Source organism: Corvus kubaryi, unplaced genomic scaffold (assembly GCF_017639235.1).
Source record: "Corvus kubaryi isolate FWS band 111438036 unplaced genomic scaffold, C.kubaryi_AGA036_p1.0 68, whole genome shotgun sequence".
In the NCBI taxonomy this organism is placed as follows: domain Eukaryota; kingdom Metazoa; phylum Chordata; class Aves; order Passeriformes; family Corvidae; genus Corvus; species Corvus kubaryi.
Window position 1 is genome coordinate 11,394,653 of NW_024582056.1, and position 26,741 is coordinate 11,421,393.

At 39.2% G+C, this 26,741-nt stretch overlaps 1 protein-coding gene across 1 annotated transcript; it reads left to right on the forward strand.

Moving 5' to 3' along the window:
* Positions 1-2: 2 nt before the first annotated feature.
* On the forward strand, positions 3-20,183 carry NSUN2 (NOP2/Sun RNA methyltransferase 2). Its single transcript, XM_042048754.1, has 19 exons — positions 3-230; positions 312-469; positions 660-764; positions 874-979; positions 1,602-1,673; positions 4,249-4,333; positions 5,122-5,314; positions 5,689-5,763; positions 6,852-6,982; positions 10,063-10,136; positions 13,129-13,259; positions 13,831-13,927; positions 15,023-15,198; positions 15,714-15,806; positions 16,202-16,337; positions 17,564-17,644; positions 17,858-17,996; positions 18,928-18,967; positions 19,625-20,183. The coding sequence occupies exons 1-19, from the start codon at positions 147-149 to the stop codon at positions 20,028-20,030; spliced, it is 2,382 nt and encodes a 793-aa protein (XP_041904688.1). The 5' UTR covers positions 3-146; the 3' UTR covers positions 20,031-20,183.
* Positions 20,184-26,741: the final 6,558 nt, after the last annotated feature.

Sequence of the window (26,741 nt, forward strand, 5' to 3'; positions counted from 1 at the left end):
GGGTCTGCGCGTGCGCGCCGGGAGCGCGCGGCAGGCGCGCGGTCCCTCACGGCCGGTCGGGAACGGGAACGGGAGCGGAGGCGGATCGGGAGCCGTGCTTCCTCACGGCGGGGCTGGTGGCGCGGCTCGGCCGCCGCCTGGCTGCCATGGGCCGCAGGGCGCGGGACCGCCGGCGGCAGCAGCAGCAGCAGGAGCGGGGCGGCGGCGGCGGCGGCGGCGAGCACCAGGCGGTGAGAGCCGGGCCGGGTGAGGTGAAGCGGGGCGGGGAGAGCCGGGGCCGTCGGGCTGATGGCAGCGGCGCTTTTCTTCAGGGCTGGGCCGGCGGCTACCCCGAGATCGTGAAGGAGAACGAGCTGTTCGAGCGGTACTACCGGGAGCTGGGCATCGTGCCCGCCGGAGAGTGGGACGCGTTCATGGCGGCGCTGCGGGAGCCGCTGCCCGCCACGCTGCGCATCACCGGCTACCGCAGGTACGGGCTGGGGGCTGCCGCGGGGCCGCGCTCCCGACAGCGGCTGCCAGAGCCCCTGGCGCAGCGGGAGGTGTCCTGCCCACGGCAGGGGGGTGGAACTGCACGATCTTTAGGGCTCCTTCCAACCCAAATCCTCCTGTGATTCTGTAATTCTCCATACGGTGTCTCTCCGGGTGTCTCTCGCATGCAGCCACGCCAAGGAGATTCTCCATTGCTTGAAGGAAAAGTACTTCCGAGAGCTGCAGGACCTGGAGGTGGATGGCCAAAAAGTCGAGATGCCGCAGTCGCTGAGCTGGTGAGTGATGTGGAGGCGAGATAAGGCATTCTGCATGTTCCCTGCATCCAGCATGGCTCATCGGTCTCTTTCTTTTGCCTCTGCCCTTTTCCTATCTCTTTTTCCCCAGGTATCCTGAAGAGTTAGCCTGGCACACTAACTTGAGTAGAAAAATCTTACGCAAGTCCCCCCAACTGGAGAAGTTTCATCAGTTTCTGGTTAGCGAGACAGAATGTGTAAGTTTTTGATAGATCTTGATTTTTTTCTGGCATATCCTGAGTAATGCTGTATTGAAATACATTATGAAAGATGGAGACTCTACCTTTTCTTGCAGAAGTTGAGTAGCTCAGAAGAATCTGGATTTTGTGTTGCAGCTGTCAGTGATGCATTCCATGATTCTGGCACATAACTGCAGCTAGAAATTTTTTCCTAAACTAATTGCATTTTTTATTGTTGTTTGGGGGTGCTAAAATGAGTCCCTGTAAAATAATCAGTTGCTGTTAGAAACCAGATGTTTAAATCCGATAAAAAGTGCTTGCATGTGCATGACAACTTAAGTGATGGATGTTTGTCACTTGATTTGAGCCAGTTTCTCCTCTGTTTTGATCAGAAACTACAGAATTAATACAATTGGAGTAAATACGCAATTATTAGAAATTACAGTTGGGTGAAATACTGTGATTCTTCTTTGCTAAATTCTAACAAAATTTAATCCTAAGTTTATAGTAGTGTGTTTCCGACTGCTTTGTTATTTTACAGTTTAAAAGTTTTATTTTTAGCAGTTTAAAAGTTTTATTGCAAAAGAAATGCATTCTTTCATGGAATAAAACCAAATTTAATTTCTTTTTTCCTTTCAAGGGAAATATCAGTCGCCAGGAAGCTGTTAGTATGATCCCACCTCTGCTGCTTGATGTTAGCCCTCATCATAAGGTAAGTGTAGAATATAATGTGTACTAAAGCTTGTTCTGTGAAATGAGCTTAATTAAACTACAGATCACATCAGGAGTGCCAAGGCTGATACACGGTTCTGTTTCGTGTTGTTATGTTTATGCTTTCTGCACATCCACAGGAGCACTCAACTAATGTTCAGGTCACAAACACAGTATCAGAGGAACATCTGCTTTCTCAGCTGTATGTAATGCCCTGCAAAAACCACTTAGGTTTTAAGCAGTTGCACAGTCTTATTTTTCAAAGTGTAAATGTGTTTAGCTGCATCTGAGTTATGTATTCTTGTTTCAGCCTGCATTTAAAGTTGGATGACTGTTTTCAACTTCCTCACTCCATCACACTGTGAACAGATGTAGTTTTCAAGGTGTAAGTGATAATATTATCTACCAGGTAGATTTATCTCCTCTGTGCCTTTTGAAGAAGCTGAAAAGTTCTACTCTATAAATCAGTTAGATGAAATATTTTGGTTGAGCTGAAACGTGCTGCTGGTGGTGGCTAAACACTATAGGGTGCTAATTTTAACTGAAGTGTCTAAGGAATGCCCATGGTATTTTCTTATGGCATGCCATAGGAATGAGGATATCTGCTAGCAAACTTTCTGTTTTAACTTTTGTGATGTTTTCGTACTCTGTGCTTGTTTGCAGACCGAATCTGTCAGGCGGTGTTACTCTCTTCTCTGTTAAGTTAATGAGGTAGTTGCCTTGCTATCTCAAGCAGCCATGTTGTCTTCTTCTTTCTTAAATTTTCGTGCTGTATCTTAAACCTTTTAGTTTATCAAACTTCCGACATATGTTTTAAAGACTAGTTTGTGTGTACTTGTTTTTATATTAACGTTACTTAGCATATATAACTTTTTACCTTGTTTTGTCCTACTTTCACCCCAACCCAGTGTATGACAGCTGTGGCTGTTTTATGTGAGGCAAGGTCTTCTCATCTCTCTTAAGCGCATAATGGATTGAAAGACTCAGTCCTGATGTGTCACAGGTGTATTTTGATTTTTGTCTGGAGTTGAACACGTAGTGAACACATTCGTCTTAATGTAAAGCACAAATTGTGGGGCTGTTTTTGCACACACCTTACATTGTATATGCCAAGATAGCAATATAGAGGTTCTACATTGAATGGTTAATTTGGGTACGTATTTCAGCATTTTCCAGAAATGCAAGTAAGATTTCACAAATTTGTTCATAAGTCAGATTAAGAATAGGTTCTTCATCCTCTCTTGTGCCAAAACAGCAAATGTTTAACAATGTAACGATGGCCTGACTTGTCAGTTAGAGCCTTTTATAGTCCTTAGCGCCTTAGCTTATGAGCTGCTTGTTAGGACCAGAATTGCAGGTTACTTTTGCTTAACCAGCATGTTCTGTATGTCATTGCTAACATGCTGATTCCATCTTCTACAAGGATCAAATTAATGATGGTCAAACTTCCAAAACTGTGTTCGTTTTTAATCTATTTTTCACAATTTAGTTTTCCCTCACCATCAGTTTGCTGGACAGTTTTAGAGCATGCTTAGCCTTGTATATTCTTCATCATCTTTTGCATTATCTGCAAAAGCAGAAAGCAGCATCACAGCTCTGACTTTAAACAGCAGATCTTGCAGGGTGTGTTTCATGATGCGTTAGCACTGCTGCATGACAGCACTTAGCTCATGCTCTCTGGAGCTGTCTTCGTGTTTCTCTGGGGGCTGTCTTCTGGTTTAGTCTTGTTCATGCCATGGGCTTGCATGAGGATCTGAGCGGGTCATTCCCATCCTTTATCCTGTTGCACGATCTCAGCTGATTTCTACTGGAGCCAGAGGTCCAGGAGATAGACATATGTTTCTGAAAATCTCTAACTAGGCAGGAGGAAAGACTCTAAGCTTCCTTGCTTAAGAGAACAGTGTGAGATGTCAGTTGGTTTGCTGTGGAAGTGACTCTACCAGTGACTCACAATCCAAGCTGGTGATAAACTAGGAGGGAGAAATACACATCAGTTTAGGTGTTGGTGTCTCTGCTGTTCTGTTCAGCTGACTCAGGGCAGTTCAAACACTTCCCAAGTGCTTCTTCCAAGACAGAGAAACAAGAGGTTTATGCTGCCTTCATTTTTTGAAAAGGAAATGTGAAAGGAGAGAGAGCAATTTATTTTTACAGAATCTATATGAACAGCTGTCTCTAATTAATTTAGTGATAGTTTAAAGAAAAGTACTACTTGCTCTTGAGTATAACTTTGCCTTTAATGTGTGTGTGTATATGTAAAATTCCAGTTAACTTCAGTTGGAATTGCTTGTGAGCTGATAAAAAGGTCATATCCCCATATCTGTATCCAGGTTCCTCTTTCAAATTTTATTTCAGCCGATGTTTTTGTTCCCTACAAACTAAAGTTCTTTTTATATTTTCGACCTTCAAAGGTAAAGCATACAAAGAACAGAACTGTACTTTGTTTTTTCAAATTGGTGTTCAGAGCAATTGTAATTCTGCATATTCAAAAATACTTAATTTAAACAGGAACACAGTAGATTTCTCAAGTACTTAAAAAGTACAAGGCAGGACGTTTATTTACTTTCTTATGTTTGTAGATTCTAGATATGTGTGCTGCACCTGGATCTAAGACTGCACAGCTCATTGAAATGTTGCATGCAGACATGAATGTTCCTTTTCCCAGTAAGTCTGGAAAACTTTAAAAACTTTTGTGACTTGGAATTTCTGCTTTTTCTTTTAGCAGATTGTTTTTAATGTCACAGATGAGTAACTGCATTTAACTACATATTGAATTCCCAAAGGGGTTCTTATGAGATGAAAGGTACCCCCCCTTTGGTTTGAAACATCATGGGCTTCCTTTGCTTGAAAAAGAGAGATGAATTATATGTATCTTTACAGTTCAGACTACAGTAAAATATGATTAGAGCTTAATTTCTGTATATAAATCAGGTTTATTTAGTAGATGGTGGCCCATGAGGCTCTGTGGTTTCATGGTATCCTGCAAACACTGGATTAAAAGCAATTGTGATATTTATCATTTTTGTAAGCTTCAGAATCTTTATTTTTGGTTAGATGCTCACAGAAAATACTGCCCATTGAAACTGTAAAGTTGTAGAAAGTGTGGATTCTTTCTGTGTTCTACTGAAAATTTGCTGATGTAGGGATTCTTTGGTGACAATGGGGGTTTTTTCTGTTTACAGGTTTTACTTTGAAAAGCTGGAGGGCCCTTGACTGTGTCTTACTGCTACTGGATAGGAGCTAAAACTCTTGAGACTATGACACCTCAATTAACCTTCAACATATTTTAGGTTACTTTATGCTCAGTAAGGGCTCCTCTATTCATAAGCAGTCTTTTAAGTAAAAATCTCTAGTGAAAAGTTTACACAACTCTCGAAGATTGGGTAATAAACTATGTAAAATTATTTAGCTGTTGAATAGTGAAGCATTTTCCCACTATTTTATGTTCCCAGAGGGTTTTGTAATTGCCAATGATGTTGACAACAAGCGCTGCTATTTGCTGGTTCATCAGGCTAAGAGATTAAACAGTCCATGCATCATGGTGGTAAATCATGATGCCTCCAGCATTCCTAACCTACAAGTAGATGTTGATGGAAGAAAAGAGATCCTCTTCTATGACAGGATTTTATGTGACGTCCCCTGCAGGTACTTTGCATGTAAATTTGAATACATGGATTTTAGTGCTTTAAGTGCAGTGCTGAATGTTTTGTGTTACTGAATTGTGCCTTTTGAGTAGGTTAGTGAGTTAGGGTTTGTAGTAACTTCCTAATGCCTTTAAAGTGTGGGGATATGGTGAATTTTTTCATTCCAAGTGGTCCTTAAATTTGATCCATTGAAGGGCTTCAAATTTTGACCTTATACTCAGGACACTGAAATACAAAGACAGTGAGGAAACAGAACCGTGTAGGAGAACTAGTTACAAGGGAGAGGGACTCTTATTTTTGTGCTGCTATAAATGACTTGGATATGGAATGAGTTTTACACGCAAATAATACAAATCTGTTCAACCTCTGTTGCAGTGGAGATGGAACCATGAGGAAGAACATTGATGTGTGGAGGAAGTGGACAACACAAAACAGTTTGCAGCTCCATGGGTAAAAAATGCTTATTACACATCTGAACTTTTCATTTTTCTCTCCTTTTTTTATATCTTTAACATCTGCATGCATTTGCATATTAATATATGACAAAGCAGACACTAAGAAGAGTCATTTTTCTCTCAAATCAAGATCTTAGTGCTGTTGAGAGGAAATGTAGGGTTTCAGATGTGAGGAGGGGAGCATGTGAATCTAAATTGCTTGTATTGTTACGAATACCTGACATTAAAATATTCATTGAATTGATTTAGACAGGGTAACTAATAAAATGGAGTAAATCACTTGGTTGGGATTCTTAGCATTTAGGCAGGTAAAATACTGTTGGCAAATACACTAAGTTGTAAAATTTAATAGTGATATTTTGAAGTCTTTAGGCTACTAGAGATCATACATAAATGGTTCCAGTTACCTGAGATGGATTTAAGTAAACTGATGGTGAATGAGTACTTAGCCTAGTACAGGCACATGGTAAAATGTAGTGATTGCAACAGAGATGAAATATCTCAGAGCATTTTCCTGTATTTTTAACAAGCTGGAGATGCCACTGGTTGCTGTGACTCAGCTGACTATGACTTCTTGGCAAATCATTCATTATTGCAGGTTTCATTTTTGTTGTAAGTGTGCAGGTACGGTCTAAGCTCATGGCCTGACTCAGTGATACCTTTCTCAGAAAGCCACTGTTAGCTAAGCTGTGTTTTCCATAATATTTGTAATCATCAGATTACTCCTCATTTTAACTGGATTTCTGAGAAGAGTCATGTTTCGGGGTGTTATTTTTCTAGTGTTGAGTACTTTATAATAAAATTGATGGTGCACTAGAAAGAACAAAAAAAAAATAGAGAATGTTATGTTCAAAGTTATCCTGATCTAATTGCTGTTTTAATTTAATAGGTGTCATTGTGAGTGTGTCTGCAGTATGGACTGCACTAAGCTGACTTAGTTTAACACTGACTATAATTTGTGTACTGCTGACAGCTGTAGAACTCCCCAAGTGCTGGCTTAGCCCAGGGACAGTTGTGTGTCTGCAGTAAAGCTTCTTTTGGGCTCCTGAATGATAGCTGGCTAGACCAAGAGTGTTCTGTTAGATTGCAGTTGAGAATTGCAACCCGTGGTGTTGAACAGCTGGCAGAAGGTGGGCGAATGGTGTATTCCACGTGTTCCTTGAATCCCATCGAAAATGAAGCTGTGATCGCATCTCTGCTGGAAAAGAGTCAAGGTGAGAATGTGAGCTTGAACAGAGTGGGGAACTCCTTTCTTTTTATTTTTTTTTTTCCCCTTCAGCCCAAAAAAGGATACGTGTATGATGGTACTAGTGATAAGCTTGGTGTGGATAATACACTCCTAGTTTGCAAAACTACGGAAATTTTTTGGTACCAGTAGGGTTTCATTAATGTTGCTATGAGCAGTCTTCTGAAATGGGTGAATCAGCTGCAAGTACAAAACCTGAAGAGTTGTGTTAATGATACAGAGGACACTTCTACAGATCAGTGGCATTCAGTCTCTGTTATCTGCTCCCACTAACTGCTTTCACTGGTTGGAGTCCATGTCTGACATTCATAATTCCTTTGGAAAACTCAGTGTGGAACATTGCTGCTGTTCACTACAGGAGTAAAAAGCCCGGTGTGTAGTTAAGCAGTTAGAGCAAGGTAATTGTACACCATTAGGTGGGAGCCACTGATACCTTTAGAATCCTTTGACCCACATTTTGATGTGCTTGGAGTTTTAAGGTGTTTTAACTCATGGGGTTTTTTGCATTTTTCACTTGCATTTGAAGGCTGACATTACAAGAGGTGGAAAAATTGAGATGAGCTGGGAAGCTGCACTGCATCACTTTGTGATAGGGTTTAGTAGCCCATTTCGTAGCTGGTGTGTACTGTTTTTTCTGAATCAATAACCTGAAATTTGGAAACATCTAATTAGATTTGTTATGAAAAGTTCCACAGACTTTTAAGTTGAGCCTTTTACAGAGCAGAAGCAACTCTATTGCTCTTGGAGCTGCACTTACTCTTTAAGTTGGTAGCCTGTTTTGTGTAATGTTTACTTTGTACCAGTAACTATTCTGGCCCCAAATTATGCATGAAATTTCATCATCTTAGAAACAGCACTTGAGCTAAAGTGCTTGTAGGTTAATTAGGAATTGACTATTTAATTTCTACTCCCGTTCTGCTGTGCACTGCAGCAGCCTCACCTCAAGTCCTGTGTGCAGTTTTAATCACTGCAATATAAGAAAGACACTAAACTATTAGAGAGTGTCCAAAGGAGGGCGACAAAGATGGTAAAGGGTCTGCAGGAAAAGCCTGATGAGGCTGAGGTCACTTGTTCTGTTCAGCCTGGAGAAGAGGAGACTGAGGGGAACCTCACTGCAGTTACAACTTCCTTGTGAGGGGAAGAGGAGGGGCAGGCACTGATTTCTTCTCTGTGATGACCATGACAGGACCCAAGGGAATGGCCTGAAGCTGTGTCAGGGGAGGTTTAGGCTGGATATTAGAAAAATGTTCTTCCCCAAGAGGGTGTTTGGGCACTGGAACAGCTCCCCAGGGAAGGGGTCACAGCACCAGCCTGACAGAGTTCAAGAAGTGTTTGGATAACACCCTCAGGCACATGGTGTGACTCTTGGGGTATCCTGTGCAGGACCAGAAGTTGGATTTGATGATCCTGGTGGGTCCCTTTCAACTCAGCTTATTCTGTGATTCTGTGAAACGACATCTTTATTTAGAGGTAGTTTCTTTGGTAGGCATAGACACATTTCCAGTAAATTATAGTATGCTTGGCTTATCTAAGGCCATATTAAGCCAGCATTAATTTTAACAATTACAAGATTGGAAAGCATTAAGAACTAGTTGGGATAGGAGCAGAAAAGCAGTAGGATGTGAAGGCCAGCAATTGCAGCACCTGGGACAAATTCAGTACTTTGAAGGAAGGGTCTTGACTGGCTGTGATGTTCAGATCTAGTCTCTGCCCTTGGAGGTATTTTGAGGCCTACTTGGAGGCTATGATGTGTCCCAGCAAGTGCATGTTAATCCTTGGAACTTGAACACCGGTGTAGCTAAAGAAGGTAGTAGTAAAGAGGTCGTGCAGTGGTCTGCAAGGGGCATTGTACCTCAAGAATTAGTTCAGGTCAGTTCAGAAGGTTTGTTGGTACTTTCTAGCACAGTGTTGTCTTGCTGCTTGTGAAACAGATGAGAGATTGCTTTTTCCTTAGGGATGAAGGAATAGGGAGAAGGTCTTTTTGTACCCTGTAGCAACTACTGGAAATTGTAGTACTTCTGACAAGACTCTTTAGTGCCTGATAAGTCTGATGTAGTCTTGAGACATAGCTGAAGTCATGCTGTAGGGAGGCAAGAGTATTCAAAGGATGGATGCAAAACATCAAGTGTAATCACATTTGAGATGTCATTTTTGAATTTGTCTATGAATTCATACATCACCTTTTCATTTATTTAAAAGACTTGCTTAAGCTGTCACTGTAAGAGTAAATGGTTATAGTCATGTAGAACAGGTTGATAAATTGTGTACAACATGAGGAAAAGCCTACCTGACTGTTATATAACTTAAGTATTCAGAATCGCTGAAAAGCAATGTTAGAAGTTATTCTTCTCTAGGGAGATCACCTATTTAAACAGTAAATTTTTGTATCATTCTTTCTTGAGTTTGGACAGCTTAAAGCTTTTCTTCAGTAGATTAAACTATACTCTGTTGATGTTTCTTGTAGTAACTTGTCATATTTTAAGCATAGAGTCTTTTGTCCTGTTAGTGTTAAATAGTTTGGAATTTTCCTTTCCAGTTAAAAAATAACAAATTCTCTTTCCTCTCTCACTGGAATATATTGAGATTGTAAGTCCTTGAAACTAGAACATCATAGGCATTTCAGAAGGCTTAGTTATACCAAAAGTAGTTCCCTGAAAAATACTTAATCAGTGTAGTAAATCCAAATACTAACTAAATGAGAATAAAAACTTCAGTGATTGCATTGCTTAGAACATTGATGTTTTATGATACAGGTCGTAGAATATTACTCTGCAGCTGCTACAAAAAATATCTAACTGTTACGTTTTGGTTAATTTCTAGATTGCAACTCACGTAGTTATTATTACCAGTTCTTCTCAGCTTCTTTGTTAATGTGCATGGTAGGAGTTGTATATATAATATACATATATATAATTTCTTGAAAGTTTTAAAAAGTAGTATTCTTAAAACAGTCTTAAAACTTTAAGGAAAACTATTTTTGTAAAAGTTAATTGGCAACACAACTCTTGAACTCTGTTTTCAAGAACGTTTATATTCTTGGGATTTCAGGTGCCTTAGAACTTGCTGATGTCTCTTCTGAGTTACCAGGTTTGAAGAGGATGCCAGGAATTACAAAATGGAAGGTATTCATCCTGATATTTTTGTGAAGTTTTTGGTCTGTGGTAGAGTATTAAATAAGGGAAATTCAGAAGTGTAACATTTCAGAACATTAGGTTGAGCTGGATTAATGGCAGTGATTTGATGTTTAGGGGGAGAGAGCTAAGCTGAAGGTCTTTGTGGAGGGAAGTTCTTGGCTCCTCATCTGCTCTCCTCTTACCTCTAGGTGTCTTTCCTCTGTCTCCTACACTTTCTTGGTACAATTCCCTTTTCTGTTGTGTGTATGTGGCCTGTAGATGGCAACATGATTTCAGCCACTTAATGTTATTCATCCATCTCTGTCTTTACAGTCTGTGAATGTTAGATTCTGCATTTCTTCAGCTGGTCCATTTGAATCATTTGAAAGTGAAAGCTGTGAAACTGTTTCTGCAAATAAACTGTAAAACCTGCAATGTTGTGACTAATCCTAGAATATTAATAGAATCCTGTATTTTGTTCCAGGCCTTAAGTGATTTCAGTTCTGGAAACAAACTAGTAGGGAGGGGCAAAAAAACCCAAAGCTGCTTCATCTTCTTGTTATGAGTATAGTCAAGAAAAGTAGAAGGCCATCCTAGTAGGAGGGAAAGAAACTGATTAAATTTTAATTATGAGTGGGTGCCTTTGCAATGCCAGTGGTGGTTCTGTCTTACCATCTCACTAATCTCTTCAATGGCAGACAGGTTTATGCCTGTGTGCAGGCTAATGAACGAGATGCAGGGAATAAAGATCTGTTTATGTTCTGCCACTGGAAATTCAGCTTAGAAACTAGCTGATTTCTTTCTTCTTACAGTTCCTAAGGTTTACTCTTTATGCTTGTACCTGAAGAATAAATGTAAAATGCATAACTGTGGCTCTGTGATCTTAATTTTACCTTTTTTTGGTACTCCATAAAGCCACTAGATATATATTTATATAATGATCACTAAGAGTATATTGTATTCCCTGTAGCATCTATTTCTCTGTTTGCAGTTGAAATATAAATCTCCCTAACAGGTTTTAAAAACTATTATGACAAAATGTGTTGAAAGTTTGCCAGACTTGCTTCAGCTCTTATTTGCTGCTACTGTGTATTTTCAGGCCTCACTGGCTAGCATGTCATTGTGGATGTATTTCCTTGCTTTGGTGCTGTTTTTACTTGGTGTTCCTGTTTACTTGTTCCCTGGTGCAACATTTGTTTTCTGGGAGCTATGTAACTGATTATATTGAATGTTCCCAAGCATCAGTTGACTGTAAATCTCTGGAAACAGCAAAAACAGAAATAAGGTTTCATTCAAGGGACATTTGGGTGCCTGGAAATAGCATTCTGTATTCCCTCCTTATGCCAGATGTTGAGTGAACTCCAGTGAATTGTTTTGGGCTTGGAGGAAGACACCTTTTTAGCTCTAGATTTGGTCATCTGCTTCTGCAACACTTTTACTCTTCCTTCTGCCCTCGCAGGTGGTCAGTAAAAGTGCAATAGAAGAGAGTTCAGCATGTTCTTTGGTGCTTTGTCACTCTACCAGTCACACCAGCCTACCAGTTAGGCTGGTAAACCAAAACTGAACAGCACAGGGCTGCTTGGCAGTTGTTATGGTAAAACCAAAATAGTTCTAGATTTTTTTTAGGCTTCAGTTATTTATCACTCCTATTGTTGGTTTTGCTCAAGCTTGAGTCATGACTTCCAAAGAAGAGCAGTTCAGAAGTACAGTCTGTCTTGTCTCCATCTAGCACTATGAAATGCAGCATATTTTGACTTGAAATACTAATCCTGTAAGTACAGTAATTTCTATTTCAGGAAATGTGGAAAAGCACAATGTGTGATTTGATCCGTGGCTGAGAAGTGCCAGACTTCACGATACTGAAATCTGTGTTCCAGATAAATGTTACATTTCAGTTTCCACTAGAACACTTGATTAAACTTTCAAGACAATCACAGTGAGAGGCATGAAATCACTTCATCATACTTGCCAGTCCTGAAGTTGCCATCAGTGCAACTTCTTTACTTTTTTGCCTTAACAACAAAAATGGGCCTTCATTTCAGTGATTAATTTTATGGATTTGCCCTGTACACCCCCATTTGGGACTTTTCTTCCAGCTTTAGCATTCAGTACAAAACCAGGCATCTAGAGCTCTGAAGTCAAATTTTCCCTGGCTTATTTTTTCACTTTGATATTCTTGATTGAAGAGCATTCAGAATGCCTTCCTATAAAAGTTGTGGCTCTAACCTTTTGCTTGTATCTTAAGAGTCCATCAAAAGCTTTGACCCTTAGCCAGACTGAGGTGATGTTATGTCTACACAGTGTCTTAGAGCAGATCTATAAATATGTTCCGAGTTCTGAGTAAAGGTAGAGAAGCTATAAAATTCATGGGGACATGGTTCTTCAGCAACTCTCCACAAAAGCATCTCTGTCAGTGAGCTGTATATGCCCCTGTCGTGCGGCTTTCTGCCTACCAAGCTGTTGTGTTGCACTCTTGCATGTTTCTTGTGTAATGAAATTGAGATTCCTCAGTTCTGATCTTTACTATACTGCAGTAGCTCTTTTCCTTTGTATACTGCTATCCTATATTCCTTTGTATACTGCTTGGAAGCTGCCTATAGCAGAATGTTTCACAGCCAGTCTCATGGAAAAAAAGGAGTAGTGTATCCTAAATCTGATGGCTCACCAGTCTTCTTATAAATTTCTCCACTGTCCTTCCACTGGATTTTGGTGGTTTATATGTTTTAGCAGTTACCAGAGATCTTTGTAGTTGGTTCAGCACCAGTCTGCACTTTGACTGCATGCTTTTTGCAGCAAAGAGCTGCAGCTGGCAAGAATCTCCTACACTGAAGTGCACATGTACCATGCGCAAGGAAACAATACGCTTTAAAGAACTTAATTTTCTGTACAAGGAAATAAGTTCTCTTTTTGGTGTCTGAGCCTTGGTTTGCAAATATTTTAATTAAAACTTGTAAAACGGTGACCTCAGTTCTTCATAGTATTTATATTTACTCCTTTGAAGGTGATGCTGAAAGATGGGCAGTGGTTTGAAGAGTGGAAAGATGTGCCTTCAAATAGACAAACACAAATACGTCCTACTATGTTTCCAGTGAAGGATGAAGAGAAGCTAAAGGCAATGAATCTGGAGCGCTGGTAAGTTTTCCCAGAGTAGATCTTATGAGGATTTGATGTAACGTGTGGTTGTGGGCAAATTATAATTAGATCAGAATAGGAATGTGTAGGTCTGAGTATATTTTGATTGCTTCATATGTAATGCCAGGGCACAATATTTAAACTCCAGTGAATCAGGAGAAATTACTGCAAGTTGTGTAAGAGGAATAAATACCCACATGAAAAGGTCAAATTCTTTGCATCCAATAGAGATAAACAGTCAAAATTACTGAAAAAGTATGTAAAACTTTTAACAGTTTAACAGTGTGACTTGCTATTAAAGGCTTTCCATAGCTATCCTAAAAATATTGTTTAGAAATGAGTCATTAAAGCTCAGATGGGAATGGTGAAATGAACATGTCGCATTGATGCAAGTCATTTTGTCAAATTGCTCTATTTTAGATCCTGTTTCTAGTTTGATAAATTAAATCTGCACAATCCTACTACGAATACTTATCCTGAAAGTAAATATAAATATGGGCCTTCTAGCATTTTGTGAGAGTCCAAATGCAGCTATGAATATGCAGCAACATTTTTTTTCTTTTCTCTCTAGTCTTAGGATATTGCCACATCACCAGAACACAGGTGGCTTCTTTGTGGCTGTGTTGATAAAAAAGTCTCCAATGCCGTGGAATAAACGTCAGCCTAAGGTAACTTCTTTTAAATTATCTAAAATGTTAATTACTAATAATGTTTCAGGAATTTTTTTTCAAGTTTGCACATAATAGACATAGTGTAACTGTTCTGTATCTGCCCTTCAGTTACAGTTGTTTGTCAATTAAAAATAAATTCCTAAATCCATGAAGCACTTAAGAAAAAAACCATGACAACTTTTGAAATAGAATAAAGAAAAAAAAAGAAAGGGGATTTTGAAATTATAGTAAAATAACAAGATAAATCTTGACCCTAAAATTAAGGCTTTGGAAGAATTACAGAAGCAGATTATATTGGATAGCTAAAGCTGTCACTTCCTTCAGCTGTGTGTGGTCCCCTCCTAAAGGCTTTTTTCTGCTGTGTTGTAAGCTAATTCTGATTTGAGTTTATCTTGCTCTGTGGCTGGTTGCTCAGGAGTGATTCACTAGCAGATTAGCAGATCAGCAGCATGGGGAATGGATGTAAAACTGTTTGGAGCAGCAGCTTCAGCCATCTGCCTTTAATCCATTTGTTGTCAATTGTCTTTAAAATCCTGGCAACAGGATTTTAAGTTGATGTGATTTATTTGATCTCTTAGATTGTCATGTCCATAAGAAAAACTTCTTGTGTGAATCCCTTTTAGGTGTTTATTTTATTTGCTTCATTAGAACTATTTATGAGTAAAATTTTTGTGGCAGTAGGGAAGAAGCATTTATTCAGAAGGAAGCACCCTCCAAATAGTTTGTGCTGTTCTAAGCTGAACATCGTAGCACTCTTACAGAAGGTGTACAGCAGCAGGATGTGTGTCACTTTGAGTGTTAGGAAGAAAACAGCAGATCCTGTTTTAAAATAGTCTTCTCTGAGTGCTTGAACATGATTTTGTAGATAGTACAAAAATACCTTTCTTGGACAGTTGGTATGAAACTGTCCGGATCAGTACTAGAGGTAAATGCAATTTGTAGTGGTATCTTGATCTAGTAATCAGATTAACCCCCTGAATGGATCTGTTTAAGCACTTGTATACAAGTTGACAGGAATTAAGCACATAGGTGCCTTCTGTTACAAGTTGGACACCACTTCTGCCTTTTTGAAAATACTGTAATTTCAAACAGGTTCATCAGAAATTACCACAAAGAACAGGGGATACTGAAGTGACAGCAGCTAATTCAGATAATGGTTCTGACTGTATTATTGAAGAACCAACACTTGCTGAAAATGAAGAGTCTAAGAAAATGCAAGAATTGCAGAATTCGGACACTGAGCAGAGCAAAAAGGAAGGAGTATGCGGGTAAGGACCACATCTAAGTATTTGTCCTGTGACAGTAATTGCTGAGTATTCTGTAGTTCTTTTGTTATTTAGAAGTCGATCAAGAAAAACTAATGAATTCATTCAGTTGTTTTGCATTTCCATGTTTTCTGTCTTGTCTGTCTTTCGTTCAGCAAGTTTGGAAAATAGCCAGTTTTCTTACTAGCATTCGTAAAGTCTGTTAGTACTTTCTTCTCTGTTACAGAGAAAAAATACTTTCAGAAGTTAACGTTTGGAAGATCTTTATTGTCTTCACAAGCACTCCGTCAGAAATCTGTTTACTTGTTTTTGTGAGTTCTGTTTCAAAGCACTGCTTCACATCCTCATTTTAACAAGTTAAATTGTGTGTAGTGTTACTGAAGCACAAGAAAATGCCAGTATTCTGTTTGCCATACTGTTGTTACAATAAGCCAAGTGTTGACTAATGAACTGAATATACTGATTTTATACCAAGTACTGTTACTGAAATTGACAGTGCAATGTTACTTTCTTTTTAGACCACCACCATCTAAAAAAATGAAGTTGTTTGGTTTTAAAGAAGACCCTTTTGTGTTTCTCCCTGAAGATGATCCACTGTTCCTTCCTATCCAGTAAGAAAAAAAAAAAAGTTTCTGTTTTGGCAGTAAGATTCCTATTAGTTCAGGAATATTAGTAGTTCAAGTTCAGTTCGTCACAAAAGATGGGTCTCGTTGGTCTTGTATAAGGGTTTTTGCCTGACTTTGCACCAGGGCCCCCTCTCCTCAACACTGAAATACTTCAGTAAAAATAGCCAACTAGAGTTTGCACTGGAAATTTTCCAGTGTGTCTCAGTGTCTATAACAGCTTGTCTTTTCTGATGTCATGCAGCTTAGAAAGTCTAATCTTTGTGTTCTGAAGCCAAAGTGCTAAGTGTTTACAGAGATAGCTGGAGGAAATGGGCTAACCCATGCATTTTGAGTATGTGATTTTATTGCTCAGTTAATCAAAACAAGTATTATGGCCACAGGAAGTTTTACGCATTGGACCCATCATTTCCCAAGATGAATTTACTGACTCGAACTCAAGAAGGAAAAAAGAGGCAGCTGTACATGGTTTCTAAGGAGCTAAGGAATGTGCTTCTGAACAATAGTGAGAAGATGAAGGTATGGTTCATAAGCATCAATGGATATCTCCTTGAACTTGCCAGATGTACTGTTTACATAGAGGATTAGCCCTCTGACAAACTTTTTTTGTTTTTTTAAGTCTGGATTAATGTTTTCCTCTCTGTCCCTCCTGTGTTAGAGATGAAAAGTTGACTCTGAGAGGAAAAGAACAGTCTCTGAGATGAAAATCAGTGTATTTTTGGTGGATGAAAGAAAAAAGTAGAGAGAGGGAATATATAACTGCTGTGTGTGTGCCAGCATTTTTATGTAGTCTTCAGGTAACTTTACAAGTTTACATTGACACTGTTGTATTTATGAGCCCCTTAATTATGAAAGTATTAAGAGCTTTGAAAGCCTACCAAAAAGATAAGTTCAGCTGAATTATTTACTGGCTATGTTACATAGAGACGTTGTTTCAAAGTAATTTTAACAACGTTTTGGAAGTTTGTTAAGGTGAATGATTGTGAGATAATAAGTAGTTTTCATGAATTAAAAGAGAATTTTTTGTTTTTTAAATATGATTCCCTATGGAAAATGTCTTGCAAATGCTAAAGATTTGTCTCAAAAGTCATTGTGTAATTTTGGTTGGAACGAGGTTATCTAGTCCAGCTTCCTTCCTACAGCAAACAGAGCTGACTTCAAAGCTGGATCAGATACATCCTGGGGCCTCGTCCAGTCAAATCTTGAAAATTTTTGAGGATATTCAGTATATCTTTGCAACAGATCTTTGGGATGGATAAATAATTATTCTTTTATCCCCCATGCAGGAAATGGCTAAATAATTGACAAAAGTTTAAGAAATTTGTGCATTATATTAGGTAGTGAGACTTTGAGTACCACAGAGGATAGATATAGTGTCCAAATAATTAATCACTTGTACATTTTTGAAATCCTGTCTTTGACTGACTTTCCCAGAATCACACAGAAAATTCTTACTCAAACTAAAGTTAAAATTAGATATTCATAGTTTGTTGCCCTCATTTTAAGACTGCCACTTCCTCACACTGTTCAGTTTTCAATATGGAAAGAAGTAAAAGGCATTTTATGTTGAGAGAGCACCACATTTTTATAGCAGGAGTTCCTTTTTCCCTTGGATGAATTTTCACATTAATTCAGTGTCCAGTGCGAATGAACTTTTAGTCGAAGCGTTGAGGAAAAAACAAGTTCAGAGGGGTAATTTAGAATTTATACTCCCTACTGATGCTTCTTGGCTTTGCTGTTTGCAGGTTATTAACACAGGGATAAAAGTCTGGTCTCGCAACAGTGATGGTGAACAGTTTGGATGTGCATTCAGATTAGCACAAGAGGTAATTGCATAGCACTGTGTTTTCAAAGGAGGTGCTTTAGGTTTCTTCGAGAGCCTATAAAACAGCTGGTATTAACTTTGTCAGATTAATGGTAATTTACATTTTTGTATGGTTTAAAATGTGAAAATTGTTTTCTGGTATTAGGTTTTTAACATTTTTCCTTCAGAAAGTAGCGGTTGAATTTTGAAATAATTGTGTTTACTTATTAAACAGGGGATTTATACTCTGTACCCGTTCATTCATGCAAGGATTATAAATGTCTGCATAGAAGATGTCAAAATTTTGCTAACCCAGGAAAATCCATTCTTAAGTAAATTTAGCAGTGAAACACAGAAGAAAGTCAAAGACATGGGTAAGCCTGCTAATTTTGCTGTCACAAAATTATTTTTATACTTTACACAGAAGACTATGAAAGTCCTGTAACATAAACAGTGTTTGCTAAAAATTTTGACTAAATTTATCTTAAATATAGTTGTTAGGTAAGTAAGCATTACTGAAAGCCAGCGTGCTGCTAGATACTGTAGTCCTTTCTGATTGCAGCCTTTAAGGTTTTGAGCTTTAGAGAACAGAGGAGTTGCCAAACTTATGACTCCTGCAAAGCAGTGCTGTGAGGCAGCGTTTAAAATATCTGATGAACAAAGATTTTATATATGCTTTTGGTTTTTCTGCCTGTTAGTGCTCCAGCTGAAACTGTTTGTTTGTCATCTGCAATTGCTTCTCATGAGCTTATGTATGACTTACTCAGATTTGATTTTCTTAAATATGGGGAGCAATGTCTACTCATATTAAACTTTTATTTCCTCTACACTGGATGCTTCAAGAAATGAAAATTGGTTTTCAGCCTTCTGTTATTGTTTTATTTCCAACTCATTGCTGATCCTTGTACTTCCATGTTTGATGAGAGAAAATGAGAAGAAGAAAATATTATAAAGTTTGGGCTGGCATGCTCTTATGTTGTTTTTAATTGAGTAAAAGTTCCTTGCTAGATTCACTGAGTAAATTAATCCACTGTGTGGGTTTTGTATTTTAACTTGTTTGTTTGGGATTTTGGAGGAGGCAGAATTGGCAATTGCTTCTGTAACTGTATAAATACTTTGGTTTGAAAAGAAAGGGAATAAAATCTGGTATTGTGTATAGTTCAGTGTACTGATGTAGATAACTCTAGCCATGTCATGCTCTGTGGTTGTCTGAAAACTTGTTTTCTTGAGCATTTTCAGATTACAATCATTTTATCATCGTACCAAGTAACACATCTGTTTTGTTTTTGTTCCCCTTCCCTGTAGCGATGGGAAGTATAGTTCTGAAGTACGACCCAGACCCTGAGTAAGTAGATGTGTTGCTTTCTATCTATGCACTTTTAAGACCTGGACAAGAATTTATTTTCACTCCGCAAAAACAGAAGTAGAGGCCTAGAGATGCAGTGAGGGAAACAGTAAAGCCAGAGAGGATACAGAGAATATGACAAGGAGAGAAGCTGTCTTGTCTGTGAATTCTTAAAACAAATGTAGAATTTAGCTTCATAAAGGAGAGCTGGTAGTTGTGCTAGAGGTCCACAGTTCTCTGTGTGTGATTTATTTGTTTGTTTCCCTGTAAAGTCCAGTATTTGGAATGGGAAAAGTTACATTTTATTGTTCCTTTTTGTGGACAAAGTAACTTCTGTGGACAAAACTCTTGAGAACTTTTTAAATGTAAACTTTCATCTTGTTCTTCCCTGTATTAGTTTTGAAACCAGAGACAGAAAATTATTTTGCTTGTTGCAGAAATTTAATAGCTTTGAGGTTTTGGTTTTTTGGCTTGCTTGCTTGCTTGTATCAAGCAGGTACCTGTGTAGATGTTGAAGTTAAGAACAATGTACTTCCATCTTCTGTGAATAGTTACAAAATGCATTCAGTGTTAGAACTGAATAGGTATATGGCTATAAAATGAAGTTTTGAAGATGAACTTTCTCATAATTGACTGAACTTAATTGTTTGTTTGTAGAAAACCTCATGATCTTCAGTGTCCAATAGTGCTGTGTGGTTGGCAAGGGAAGACTTCACTCCGTGCCTTTGTGCCCAAGAATGAGAGACTTCATTACCTGAGGATGATGGGAGTTGAAGTGTTTAAAGCAAAGAGGAAAGAGGAAGAAGTGGAAAACAAAACTGAGGAAGAAGTTCAACACAGACTGGCACAAACAGAGGAAGAAATGGATGTGGAAGATAAAGAACATGATTTAGTCACAAAAATGGAAGCAGAAATAGGTGAAGAATCTTCCCAGAGTCCTGTGGAAAGCAGTGCTATGGAAATAGAAAATAAAATTGAGGATTTAGATCAATCTAGTAAAAACGCCAACGCTCATGTAAGCCAGGAAAGCAGAGAGACGGATGCCAGTAATGTGAAAGATTAGGTTTCTTTCTGTATTGCTTGGCAGCTTCCATGAGGCTGACTTCCAGACTTTTGCTTTTAGCATGAAACTGTATTTTAAAATTTTGGTTGGAATGGGATGTTCCTCTTTTAAAGTTTCACGTATTTTATATTTTAAATGAAAGCTATAAAGAGATTTCTCTTCAAATGTGTCTTCTTTTTACCATTTTAAACTCCCTTTTATTGGTGGATTTCTGTGTCTGTTGCTGGCAACAGACCAGGCACCAGTGAAATCTAAAGCCCGTATTTTTAATGGAACAATGGTATGCACAAATGCTCTGCACGTGTGTAACTGGTCAAAAATTCCTTCAGAAGTAAAACCTGGGGTTCCATTCAAAGCACATAGATTCCAAAAACACTTTTTTCTCCTATGATTGTTTACCCCACCTACCACCCAGTCTGATTATTATTGATAACTGCAGGTTCTTTAAAGGATAAGAGAATCAGTGTGAGTATCCATGCAAATGCACATACAGGATATCTGACTGACAGCCCGGTTATTCAAAATAAAACCATGTGCAGCACCCTGGAAAAAAAAAAGCAGAATGCATTTTACCAGAGACTGATGTGTGAGGTTCTTCAGAGTGATAAATTGCTTGACAGAGCCAGCTAGTAAATATTGTTAACTAGATCTTCAGGTGTGCTGGGCGTGCCTCAGACTTCTGTCTTGAAATGCGCCTGGGAAGAGTCTGACCGTCACTCAAATCTGCTGTGGTCATCTGTTCCTCTGTCAGTTCTTCAAGGGGGAGTCATCTATAATTTTTGCAAGATAACTTGTTTATAGCTGAAATAATAGTTTAAAAAAAAAGCACAGTGGTATATATGTTGTTGTATAGTAGATGTTTAAAAGGTTATTTAGGTCTAAAAGGGCAATTTATTTAATCTGACTTAGAAACAAAAAAAAGTTGGCTACCTCAGAAACTTACCTTATAAATTCCATCCTTTGTGGTTTAGTTTCAGCACTACTGTGTACTTTTGTCAAATTGGTCTGAAAGGAAAGTGACCAGCATTATAAGGTATTGTCCTCCTCTAGGACCATAGTGATGCAAATATTTCTTATGCCTGTCAAGCGGAATTTTACCATGTGTATTTTTATTGATGAAGTCTTGTGTGGCTTGGATCCATTTGCTGTACCTTGCTACAAAAGACTTTTTGATGTCTGCCCTTGAACTACTTCATCAAAGGGAGAATTCTTGAGGGACAGACATAAAAGTGAAATAATGCCATGTCCTCTGATGAGATATTAGTCTCGTGCAGTGAGGAACCATTGACAGGACTCATTTTCCTCTCGAGAGTCCATAAAATAGGTTAATAAAAGATCAGTTCTTGCCCTTGTATTTTGCTAAGGTTTGAGTTTGTTCTTTGAGTCGAGAGCTATGATGGAACAGGTTCTGTTTTAGCAGCTCCTTAGGCTGAAGAGCAGCACAGCAGAATTTTCTTTTGAGTGGACGTGTGTGTGAACCATAATTTTTAATTCTTAAAGTATATGAGGAAAAAGATTTTGCAACTTGAAACTTCAAGCATGAAACTTAACATTGGTTTTCTTATCTTCACATTTATTCTGGCATATTGGGCATTCAAAAATGGAAGAAGGATGGAAAGACCAGTGTCACTTATGAGTTGTAGTCTGCAGTACTCAGCCCTGATGATGATTTGAATCCATCTAATCTTTATGTTCTGATGATCTCCATAAATTATCAAATGGTCAAGTGTTAAAACCTGTGTGAAGAAACTAGAATTTGGTTTGAATTATGCCTGCTGTTACTGTATCTGCTGATATTCCTGAGCAGCAGTTTCAGCTTCCTTTCAGTCAGTGACTCTGCTAAGGATACAAGTTTGACAGGTTAAGCTGAGAAGAGTACTTGTTGATATAGACAATCCAGACAATTAAATCAGCAGAAAGCAAACTATAGAAAATGAACGGTCCTGATTAGGTTTTTTTGACTGAGCTTATGACTGGCAGACTAAAATGAGAATAGGAAGCTTTTATCTGGGAGCTAAAGAAAAGTAGGTTCTTGGATCATAAACTGACTGAAATTGGGTATGACTTAGACTTGTAATAGAGTAAGAGCCCATCATTTAAAATCCTCTCAGTAGTCCCATTTTCCTGTGTTATCTATGAAATTTTGCTTTGCTCTTGGCTTTTTGGAGGTGTATTTTTTTTGCTGTCAAGTGCAAGTGGGAGATTTCAGCTGAGAAACTGGGGGTCTAATTTTCTTGTGCTGTTCAGCAGTTTCACTCTATATCTCCAAGCAAATCCAGAGATTGCAGATTTATTGTATTTTTTTTTTTAATACTGCGAGTTTCCTTAAACCAATTGCTCTGTCCCAATTGCTCTTGCCTTGACAGCAGGAAAGGAAGATGCCCAAAATTGTGTTGGTAGTAGCTGAAAGCACTGTCCCACTTTCCCAGGCTGGGAGCCCGATGAAATGGGTGTGTTCTATTTGTCTGTCTCTGCTGAGCTCTCGGCTACTGCGGCTCTGATGCGCAGGTGGCTGAACCTCTGCCCGGGTGGTTGCTGCAAATAATTTAAAAAGAAGACAAAGTGATAAGCAGTCACGTTAAGCTTGAACACAAATTATGAAGTCTGTCCTTGTAAGTAGTCCCTATTAGATTTTGTGTGATTTCTCTAGTTAGCATTGCTGGTTTTCAGAAACACAGGACTGTAGATGTTTGCACTGATGGCACAGGGTTTTATATGTGATAGTGGGGAAAACAGAAAAAATTTCCTGCATCTAAATGAATAGCCTGATGATGTGCTGCACAGAGAAGTCCTCAACTTCCGATAACTGCTGGATCCTTAAAATCTGTTGACTGAAAAGCCTAGAATGCTAAGGAGAGAACAAAATGCACCACAAGGGATGCTTTTCTTCAGCATTTGCCTGATGTTAGTCATTTGTTACTTTTGGAAATTTGTTAGAATTTTCTTACTTTAATTTGCTGCAAAATTGATATACCATAGCCTAGTGCCACTGAGGTGATTTTTTTTCTTTTTTCTTAAAGGTCCAAATCCTATTAAAAGTCAATGAGGCTTCTCAAAGTATACAAACCCCTTGAAAAATTCCTGCCCATGAATTTCAAATTTAGACCTAACAGTAAAAGGAAGCAATTTAGCTCGTGTAACAACCCCTTTTTGAAGCTGCGGCAAAGGAAAATCAGAGCATTTCGTTTTTCCAGTGGGAAAACTCCATCCCTGAAAACAATCGGTGGCGTGCTCGTGCTGCAGTGCTGCCGGAGCTGAACTCGGCACGCTCTCTCTCCCTGCTCTCTGCCCAGGACAAGCCTTGTAAACAACCCCCAGCGAAGCGGCGCGGACACAAGAGCAGTTCTGTTATTCCCGACAAATGTCCCCATGAAGTTGGCCGGCGTGCCCACATGCCTTTGCCGCTGGGCTTTGCAGCTGGAGCGCGGCGAGGTCGCTCCGCACGTGTGGTGCGGGGCACGGGCGGTGTCGGGGGACCGCAGACCCTGCAGCATCCCACACGCACCGGGGTACGCACCCTGCCCGCACCTTTCTCCCTCCAGGGGGATTTGCCACCGCTGTGGCTCGCCCTTGTACCAAATACATGGTTGTATTTAATTGTACTTAATTTATTGCTCCGTGTTTTTTAAACAAACCTGAGTATTGTTTTTTGACTAAAATCTGGCTTTCTTCCTAGGGTGTGGCTGTTTGTGTTACAAATTTAAGTTTCTTCTGCACTTGGTATTTCTATTCAGTTAACATTTAAGCAGGCTGTTGGCTACATGGGTGCTTGCCCAGGTAGCCAAATTTTTTCTTTAAATGAGTTATCCATGCCTGTCTTTGGCAGGATGGATAACTCCAGTCACTTCATCACCAAACCATCACTTGGGAGCGTGCCTGTACACTCCTGCCTCACCTGAATACCTCCTTGTGTTTCTGATGTTTTGCCTCTCTCTTCCCATTTTCCATTTGTCATTCCTTGAAATTACAGACTTCTCCCTAATTCTCTTCTTTGTGTAGCTCAAATGCTTTCAGGTGTGTTAACAATGGACTTCTGCCTGTTCTCAAAGGGAAAACTGATATGAATGGTGGCCAAAACTATTCTTACAATTTATGTAAGAATGGGGTAAATACACTGTGATCCTTGCCCAGAATATTCTTCCAGACTCCAGGGGCTTCTTGGACCAGAGATTATGTCTTTTGGGTTTAATGGTCCTTTATGTAATTGCCCTCCATAAATTTGCTCCCTGAGACCATGTGGACTTTTAGCTCTCATCCTATAGCAGGGAGCCCCAAAATCCTACCTGCTGTTGTGTGAAGTAGTATTTTAGCACCTCATAGGTTTGTTCAATGATCCCCACTTCTTGCATTGAAAGCAACAACAAGCAACTGATTGCTGACTAGTTTCTTCAGGACACTTGCGATTTATTGTCTTCTGTCATATCCCTTATCAGTCATCTTTTTTTCCAAACTGAGGGGTCCTACCTAACTTGTTTATTCCCTCTATGGAGACTACTCTAGACCTTTCATCATCTTTATCAAAAGTTTCTGACCTTTTCTCAGTTTTTATTTCCTTTTCCAGGGGGAAGAATTGCACATGGTGCTTAGGATATGGCATTTGTGGAAGCATGTGCTCACTGTTCTGTCCTGTCCTCTGGTTAGTGATTCTTCATGCCACTAAATATTAAGCTGAAGTTCCACTGGAATTGCTTGTCATAACCTCATTATTATGTTCTGAGCAGCAATGGAGAACCTGGTGGTTTTTACATGTGCTGGTAGCATTATTTTTCCCCACATAAATCACTTTTGTCTGCATTGAGATTCGTTTGCTGTTTTATCACCCAATTGCCTTGGTCTTGTAAGATCCTTCTGCAATTCTTTGAAGCTGGACCTAAACCAGTAGTTACTTACTGAATTGTATCTTGCTCAGAATAGTTTTCTGGGAGTCTGCAGGTCCTTAGTAGCTCTGAAAGGATCCTAATCTGGCTGTTTTGTTATGACTAGGTCACACGAGAGGAATTTCATATCAAAATGCTGATGAGCAGGATGACCGAGCCCAAAGTGACTATAGCATTGTCTTTCTAATATTTAAGTAATTAAATATACGTCCACAAAATACTCTCATAGAATGCCTGTTGTCTGGAAAATACCAGCTTATTGGAGGGGAAAAAGGTGTCCTTAGGAACACAGCAATCAGACTTCTGACAATTTCCCCTGAATCTTTTTCCAGAGTACATCAGCCTAGAAAACTACCAAGGAGGGTCTTGAGAACCACCCCCTAAACTCCTCTATGGCTTCTCAGGCTTCAAATTCACCAACTAACAAGGTGGTATCCTGTACTTTGTGTTACCAGGAGTTCTTGCCCTTGTAGGTCTGGATGTTTCCCTGACCAGCTGTTAGTCTGGTACACCATCCAACTGTGTGTCCACATTTTCAGCTGATACTTTAGGGCAGTGAAGAAGGAGTTGGAAACAGCCTGAAATACTAAAAACGTCTGTGTCATTAGTCCCTAGTGACTTTTGAAGTCGTTTTACCCCTTAGAAAACTTTACATTTTCTCTATCTTATAATTTCTTAACTTTTGATCTGAGTATAGAGAGACAAGTGCACTTAGCTGATCTGAAATGGTCTTCACATTAGAAATATTTTTCTTTTACACCTTAGTAATATATTTTATAGTGGGTTTTAAATTCGTTGCTGCAAAATCAGCTTAGGCTATCTGGATTTATATTTTTTATTGGGTAAAATACTGTAGAGCTTGTGACAGGTGGCAGATTGACAGCCTTGAAGTTAAGCTGATTGTTCCATTATTTCCCACCATCTCTCAGCTTTTTAAAGGCATCTGCTCTTTTCTAATCTCCCATACTCGGTTTTTCAGGTGATTGCTAAGTCTTCTGAGTCAGTGAAAGCTAATTCCCTAGGTGTCCTTTGATGATGTTTATCAGGCTTGTCTAATTTGTGAAGTTGTCTAATTTAGTTAGGTGTAACTTATTTCATTACTCTCTAGCTTGTTCTTCCTCTGGTCCCTAAGAGGAAGAGCATTCATTGATACTGTGTGCATGAACAGTGAACAGCCTCATTTTATTAAAGGACTAGGTCATCATTTTAGATACATTAATTGCTGTTAGAGAATGCAGGTTCAAAAGAGCTAACAGGCAACTCAGTTTGAAATCATCTGCTGATCCTTTTTTCTTGAATATATTTGTCAGCATTTTCCTTGTGCCATTCAACAAGGTAAAAAACTGCAGAGAATGGTATCTTGTTATCCTGAAATTCTCTTGCTAAGTTGCATTTTGCAAAGGCACTTCTCAGGGCAAAGTGATGTGACTCACAGCAAAGGATACAAACATGCAGCAAGGGATGCTTCACAAAAGGAGCTGAGCACTGGGGCAAGTGGCCCAGAGAGATATGGATCTCCATCCTTGGGTATCTTCAAAAGTTTCCTGAGTGAGGCCCTGAACAAGCTGACCTAGCCAGGAAGCCAGCTCTGCTTTGAGAAGGGGGTTGGACCAGCTCCCTTCCAGAGCTGATCCAAACCTTAGTCTTTTTCTGATTCTAGCACCTCTTCCCAGGTGAGCGCCTTCAGCCACAGCCCCCTGAGACACTTTGCTGAGTACACTTTCACCCACCCTCTGGCTCTTCAGACATGGGAGTATTGCATTTAGGGATTAGGGAAGCACCTGTACATGTCCAGCTCAAGTGAAACCAGCCTGCGATGGTCTAAGAACGCAGT

Coding starts and splice junctions, on each gene's coding strand:
- NSUN2 (XM_042048754.1), top strand. CDS start 147: ATGGGCCGCAGGGCGCGGGACCGCCGGCGGCAGCAGCAGCAGCAGGAG. Junction 231..311: donor GCGGCGGCGAGCACCAGGCG/GTGAGAGCCGGG, acceptor GCTTTTCTTCAG/GGCTGGGCCGGCGGCTACCC. Junction 470..659: donor CGCATCACCGGCTACCGCAG/GTACGGGCTGGG, acceptor TCTCGCATGCAG/CCACGCCAAGGAGATTCTCC.